Below are 6034 nucleotides of genomic sequence, written 5' to 3'. Positions count from 1 at the left end.
CTTAAATTATATACTTTTCTATTATAATTAATATTAATAAGAAAGATAAAAATTTATTTTTTCTTTAAAATAAATGGACTTTTTTGTTAATTATTTAAAAACAATTTTATTGAAGGATTATAAAAATGGCTGGAACAACAGGAGAACGTCCTTTCTCAGATATTTTAACTAGTATTAGATACTGGATTATCCACAGTATAACAGTTCCTTCGCTATTCATAGCTGGATGGTTATTCGTAAGTACAGGTTTAGCGTATGATGTTTTTGGAAGTCCTAGACCAAATGAATACTTTAGTAATGGACAGCAAGAAGCACCTATTGTTTTAGATAGATTTGGGAAACTGTAAATATTAAATAAAATTTAATATCTAGATATGAAGGATAATTAAGTATGACTATTAAAAATAAAACAATTAATCTTATTGAAAATAAAAAGCCAGTTGTATATCCTATTTTTACATTCCGTTGGTTAGCTGTTCATGCATTAGCAGTACCAACTGTTTTTTTTATAGGATCCATAACATCGATGCAATTTATTCAGCGATAAGTAAACTATAAAGTTAGTCAAAAAGTCAAAAAAATTTAAAATCTAACTATTAAAGAAGGTGTGAATTGAATCATGAGTAAATCAAATCCAAATAAACAAAGTGTTGAGCTAAATCGTACAAGCTTATATTGGGGTTTATTATTAATTTTTGTTTTAGCCGTATTATTCTCAAGCTACATTTTTAATTAAAAACCAAAAAAATTAAAAAAGAAAAATTGTAAAACAGACTATGAAAATAAAAAATAATATGAAAAATTCATTTATAGGAACAACTGGAAGAATTCCACTATGGATTGTTGGGTTCGTTGTAGGTTCATTAGCATTAGGGCTATTAGGAATCTTATTTTACGGATCATATACAGGATTAGGTTCTTCACTTTAATATTCAAAATGATAAAAATTACAGCTGATTGACTTTAGATCAGCTGTAATAGAAATATAGTATTATATTATAGATAAATAAATAAGCTAGGATAGCTCAGTTGGTAGAGCAAAGGACTGAAAATCCTTGTGTCGTCAGTTCAAATCTGACTCTTGGCAATTTAAAATATAGTTTTGTAATAAAAGATGCTTCATAATAACAAAAATGTTTGATAAGTAAATAAAGTAATTTGAAAACACGTCTTGTAGGACTTGAACCCACGGCATTAGGTTTTGGAAACCTACGTTCTACCAACTGAACTAAAGACGTTTTAGTCGGGATAACAGGATTCGAACCTGTGACTTTCTATTCCCAAAACAGAAGCGCTACCAGACTGCGCTATATCCCGTAAAAATAATTAAAAAATATAAATATATTGTACCATAATCCTATAATTACAATATATAATAAATTTCACTTTAATTATTAATTAATTAATAGGCGGGCACAGGACTCGAACCTGTAACCTCAAGATTATGAGCCTTGCGAGCTACCGTATTGCTCTACCCCGCATAAAACAAATTGGTAAGGTTTACCAACTTGCTTTCATTAAACCTGGTATTAGACACTCATGTCCCATATAACGTAACATATTTCTTGATAAACCAAAGTTTCGATAAAAACCTCTAGGCTTTCCTGTGACAAAACACCTATTTCTTAGTCTAATTTTCATACTGTTAAGAGGTAACTTCTCTAATTCTTTTTTTAATAGAGATGTTTCTGAAAAAGAGCTACTATATTTGATTGAATTTTTCAAAGCTTGTCTGCGTGAATTGTATTTATAGACAAGATTTTGTCTTTTTTTTTCTCTTTCTAACATTCCTTTTTTTGCCATATTTTTATCCCTTCTACTCTAAATGTTTATTAATTTTAATAAGTAATCTTAAAATATTTACGATTTACATAATATGTTATAACATATTATAAGGAATAATTAAAATATTATTAGGAGAGATGGCTGAGTGGTTGAAAGCGACTGATTGCTAATCTGTTATATAAGTTATTATATCGAGGGTTCGAATCCCTCTCTCTCTAAAATTAAAATTAATGTTTACATGATAGCTGAAAATTTGTTATTATATTAATAAGTCAATACTATGTAAATTGTATTGATAACTATATTTAATTTTTAAGTTAGATAACGTTTTTTATATCTTTTTCTTTTTAATTAATAGTTAATAGAATGATATATTGATAAAAACAAAATAAAAAATAAAGAGGGTTTAATTATGATAACTATCATTGCACGTTTACCAGAAATTTATAGTATTTTTTATCCATTAATCAATGTTTTACCAGCTATACCTGTTTTCTTTTTCTTACTTGCATTTGTTTGGCAAGCTTCAGTAGGATTTAGATAAAAATTTAAAGTTATTTTAATAAAATTACACATCTAGCTATAACTTGATAGCTTATAAAAATATTAATTATAATAAATGTGTAAACTGATGATCTATAATATTATTATCATTACTTGCATTTTTGTCAGAACTAAAAAGTAGCAGCAAAAAGGTTTGTAAAAAAGAAATATTATAGATCTTCTTGTTTGATTATAAATAAATCTAAAAAATAAGGTGGTACCCAGACTCGAACTGGGGAATGAGGGATTTGCAATCTCTTGCCTTACCAACTTGGCCACACCACCTAAGAATACATAAATATCTATATCATATTAATACAATATAACGATTAATAATAACAAAATTAAAATAAAAAAAAAAACAATTTTTTGACAAAAATCAATGAAATTATGTATATAACTCCCTTATTTTTTCCTAATTTATTAAAATTACAAAGAAAAAGTTTTTTGACTTTTTTGAAATATGGAATAAAAAAAGAAATAAAAAAATTGGATATAACAAAGAATAAAAAGAAATTATTAGTTTATCCAAATTTATTTCAGTTAAATTTACCAACATATACATGTAATGAATGTGTAATTACTTCAAAAACATACAATTGTGAATTAGTAATACCTATTAGACTAATTTCATATAAAGATGAAATAGAGTGGATTACGTTAACAAATATACCCATAATGACTAATAAATGTAATTTTATAACTAATGGTTCTCCGCGAGTTATAATGAGTCAAATAACAAGAGCTCCAGGAATTTATTATCATAAAGAAAATGAAAATACATATTATGCAGATATAATTGCAGAAAGAGGAAATTGGTTAAGAATAGAGATTGATAAAAAAAATAATATCTGGATGAAAGTTAAAAAAGTACCTAAAGTTCCTGCTTTAATGTTTTTACAAGCATTAGGAGTAACAAAAAGTAATTTAATTAAACTTCTAAAATATCCTATTCCAAATCAGAATCATAATTTAGGAAACTTTAAATCACAAAAGGAGGCTCTAGAAAAAATAGAACTTTATTCACAATTAGAGTCTTCTATAAATTCTAGAAATTTGAAAAATCAAAATAAAATAACAATTTTCGATCGATTTATGAATCCTAAATATTATGATTTAGGTACTAGAGGTCGGATACAAATTAATAAAAAATTTAATAATATAGAAGAAACTATTCAACATTCTACTTTAACTTCAAAAGATTTTATCTTAGCGGTTCATTTTTTATTAAAAATAAAATATAAAATTGAAGAAACCGATGATATAGATAATTTAAAAAATAAAAGAGTAAAAATTGCAGGAGAATTAATTCAATCTCAATTTGGAATAGGTATTTTACGATTACAAAAATACGTTAAAGATAAATTAGGCAATATCAAAAACAATTTACATTTAACAAATATTTTTTCATCAACTCCAATTAATACAACTTTGGCGGAATTTTTTGGAGTTAATCCTTTATCACAATTTATGGATGAAGTAAATCCATTAGCTACGTTGACACATAAACGACGTTTAAGTTCTTTAGGAATTGGTGGAGTTAATCGTGATACAGCTACATTAACAATTAGAAGTATACACCCTACTTTATATGGTAGAATTTGTCCAATTGAAACTCCTGAAGGTAAAAATGCAGGATTGGTTAATTCATTTGCATTATTTGCTGAAATTAATAGTGAAGGGCTTATTGAAACACCTTTTTTTAGAGTTTGTAATGGTAGAATTTTATATGAAATGGGAATTAACTATTTATCTGCTAATCAAGAAGATAAAAGTAATATTGTTCCTTTTGATATAAAAAAATCTCGTATAGGTTTTTTAAGTAAAAATAAAATAGCAGCAAGAATAAAACAACAATTTAAAGAAGTATCAAAAAAGAAAGTAGATTTCATTTCAATTTCACAATTACAAATGCTTTCAGTTGCCACTTCTTTAATACCTTTTATGGAACATAATGATGCAAATCGAGTTTTAATGGGTTCAAATATGCAACGACAAGCTGTGCCTCTTTTAAAAACAGAATGTTGTTTAGTAGGAACTGGATTAGAGACAAAGATATTTTTTGATTTACAAGATAATGTTAAATCTCCTCCTAATGGTTTTATAAGTTATTTAAGTTTAAAAAAGATTACAATTTCTAATATCCGAAATGAACATAAAAGTTTCAATTTTAAAAGTAATCCATTAGAAACAATTACTTGCATTAAAAGTAAATCGAGAAATTTTAACCGCCTTAAATATAATTTAAAAGATTTATTAACAAATAGTAAAGAAAGTTTAAAAATAACTAACTATATGTCCTATGTAAGAGAGCAAAAAATACAATATTATATAAAACAATATAACAGCTCAAATCAGGGTACGTGCTCTGTTAATAGATTGACTTTAAATGAAGGTCAATTTATTATAAAAAAGAATCCTTTAATAAGTGGGCTATCAAGTTGTAGAAATGAATTAGCTTTAGGAAAAAATTTATTTGTAGGTTATATTTCCTGGAAAGGTTATAATTTTGAAGATGCTATCGTTCTTAATGAGCAACTCGTAATAAATAATATTTATACTTCTACTCATCTTGAAAAGTTTGAAACAGAAATAAAAAAGAACAAAGAGAACAGTGAAATTATTACAAGAGATATAAAAAATATATCATTCTTAAATAAAAAAAATTTGGATAAAAATGGGATTATTAAAATAGGAAGTCGAGTTTTTAGTGACGATATTTTAGTAGGTAAATTATTACCAATTGAAACTCGAATCTTATCACCTTATAGAAAATTGTTATATGAAATATTACAGAAACAAAATGATCATTATCGAAATACTTCTTTGAGAGTTCCTAAATATAAAAGAGGAAGAATAACATTTGTAGATTACATAAAAGATAAAGGAAAAATAAAAAAGAAAACTGAAATTTTAAAGGATTTAAAGACAATTAAAATTCATTTGATGCAAAATAGATTAATACAAATAGGAGATAAAATTTCAGGACGACATGGAAATAAAGGTGTTATATCAAAAATACTTAAGATCCAAGAAATGCCTTATTTAAATGATGGAATTCCTCTTGATATTCTTTTAAATCCATTAGGAGTACCTTCAAGAATGAATATCGGACAGGTATTAGAATGTTTATTAGGATTGTCTTGTTTCTATTTACAAAGACGATTTAAAGTTATACCTTTTGATGAATCGTTTGGATTTGAAGTATCCAGAAATTTTATTTATTCAAATTTGTATTTTTCGAATATCAAAACAGGAAATAATTGGTTATTACATCCATATTATCCAGGAAAAAATAGAATTTTTGATTCATATTCTGGATTACCGTTTGATCAACCAATAACAATAGGTAAAGCTTACATTTTAAAATTAATTCATTTAGTCGAAGAAAAAGTTCATGCTCGATCTACAGGATCTTATTCACTTGTTACTCAACAACCTTTGAAAGGAAAATCAAAAAAAGGTGGACAAAGAGTTGGTGAAATGGAAGTTTGGGCATTAGAAGGTTATGGTGCTGCTTATACATTACATGAGATTTTAACTGTTAAATCCGATGATATAAAAAGCAGACAAAAAGTATTAACATCTATTTTAAATAGCGAAACAATAAAATTTGGTACAACAGAAACTTTTAAAGTATTAATCAGAGAATTACAATCACTATGTTTAAATATTCAATTTTTTAAATAAAATTACTTGAAGGTAA

The 6034-nt window shown here is 25.8% G+C and overlaps 7 protein-coding genes and 6 non-coding genes across 13 annotated transcripts; 8 read left to right on the top strand and 5 right to left on the bottom strand. All coding sequences in view use genetic code 11, as the record gives it.

Moving 5' to 3' along the window:
- Positions 1 to 125: 125 nt before the first annotated feature.
- Positions 126 to 347, top strand: psbE (cytochrome b559 a subunit). Its single transcript has one exon. It carries the CDS (start codon positions 126 to 128, stop codon positions 345 to 347), a length of 222 nt encoding a protein of 73 aa, YP_778616.1.
- Positions 348 to 391: 44 nt separating this feature from the next.
- Positions 392 to 547, top strand: psbF (cytochrome b559 b subunit). The gene has a single exon. The coding sequence runs from the start codon at positions 392 to 394 to the stop codon at positions 545 to 547; it is 156 nt and encodes a 51-aa protein (YP_778615.1).
- Positions 548 to 619: 72 nt separating this feature from the next.
- Positions 620 to 736, top strand: psbL (photosystem II protein L). The gene has a single exon. It carries the CDS (start codon positions 620 to 622, stop codon positions 734 to 736), a length of 117 nt encoding a protein of 38 aa, YP_778614.1.
- A 58-nt stretch (positions 737 to 794) lies between these two features.
- psbJ (photosystem I protein J) lies at positions 795 to 929 on the top strand. Its single transcript has one exon. It carries the CDS (start codon positions 795 to 797, stop codon positions 927 to 929), a length of 135 nt encoding a protein of 44 aa, YP_778613.1.
- An 85-nt stretch (positions 930 to 1014) lies between these two features.
- trnF(GAA) lies at positions 1015 to 1087 on the top strand. Its single transcript has one exon. It is a non-coding gene; the product is annotated as a tRNA-Phe (tRNA).
- Positions 1088 to 1165: 78 nt separating this feature from the next.
- trnW(CCA) lies at positions 1166 to 1238 on the bottom strand. The gene has a single exon. It is a non-coding gene; the product is annotated as a tRNA-Trp (tRNA).
- Positions 1239 to 1243: 5 nt separating this feature from the next.
- trnP(UGG) lies at positions 1244 to 1317 on the bottom strand. Its single transcript has one exon. It is a non-coding gene; the product is annotated as a tRNA-Pro (tRNA).
- A 90-nt stretch (positions 1318 to 1407) lies between these two features.
- On the bottom strand, positions 1408 to 1481 carry trnMf. Its single transcript has one exon. It is a non-coding gene; the product is annotated as a tRNA-Met (tRNA).
- A 19-nt stretch (positions 1482 to 1500) lies between these two features.
- rps14 (30S ribosomal protein S14) lies at positions 1501 to 1803 on the bottom strand. The gene has a single exon. The coding sequence runs from the start codon at positions 1801 to 1803 to the stop codon at positions 1501 to 1503; it is 303 nt and encodes a 100-aa protein (YP_778612.1).
- Positions 1804 to 1916: 113 nt separating this feature from the next.
- Positions 1917 to 2003, top strand: trnS(GCU). The gene has a single exon. It is a non-coding gene; the product is annotated as a tRNA-Ser (tRNA).
- Positions 2004 to 2197: 194 nt separating this feature from the next.
- On the top strand, positions 2198 to 2329 carry psbK (photosystem II protein K). Its single transcript has one exon. It carries the CDS (start codon positions 2198 to 2200, stop codon positions 2327 to 2329), a length of 132 nt encoding a protein of 43 aa, YP_778611.1.
- A 211-nt stretch (positions 2330 to 2540) lies between these two features.
- Positions 2541 to 2613, bottom strand: trnC(GCA). Its single transcript has one exon. It is a non-coding gene; the product is annotated as a tRNA-Cys (tRNA).
- Positions 2614 to 2718: 105 nt separating this feature from the next.
- On the top strand, positions 2719 to 6018 carry rpoB (RNA polymerase beta subunit). The gene has a single exon. It carries the CDS (start codon positions 2719 to 2721, stop codon positions 6016 to 6018), a length of 3300 nt encoding a protein of 1099 aa, YP_778610.1.
- The last annotated feature ends 16 nt before the right edge of the window (positions 6019 to 6034 follow it).

This window comes from Bigelowiella natans, plastid (genome assembly GCF_000002455.1).
Source record: "Bigelowiella natans plastid, complete genome".
NCBI lineage: Eukaryota > Cercozoa > Chlorarachniophyceae > Bigelowiella > Bigelowiella natans.
Note: the sequence above shows the minus strand (reverse complement) of the source record. Positions and strands in the feature narration are given on the sequence as shown.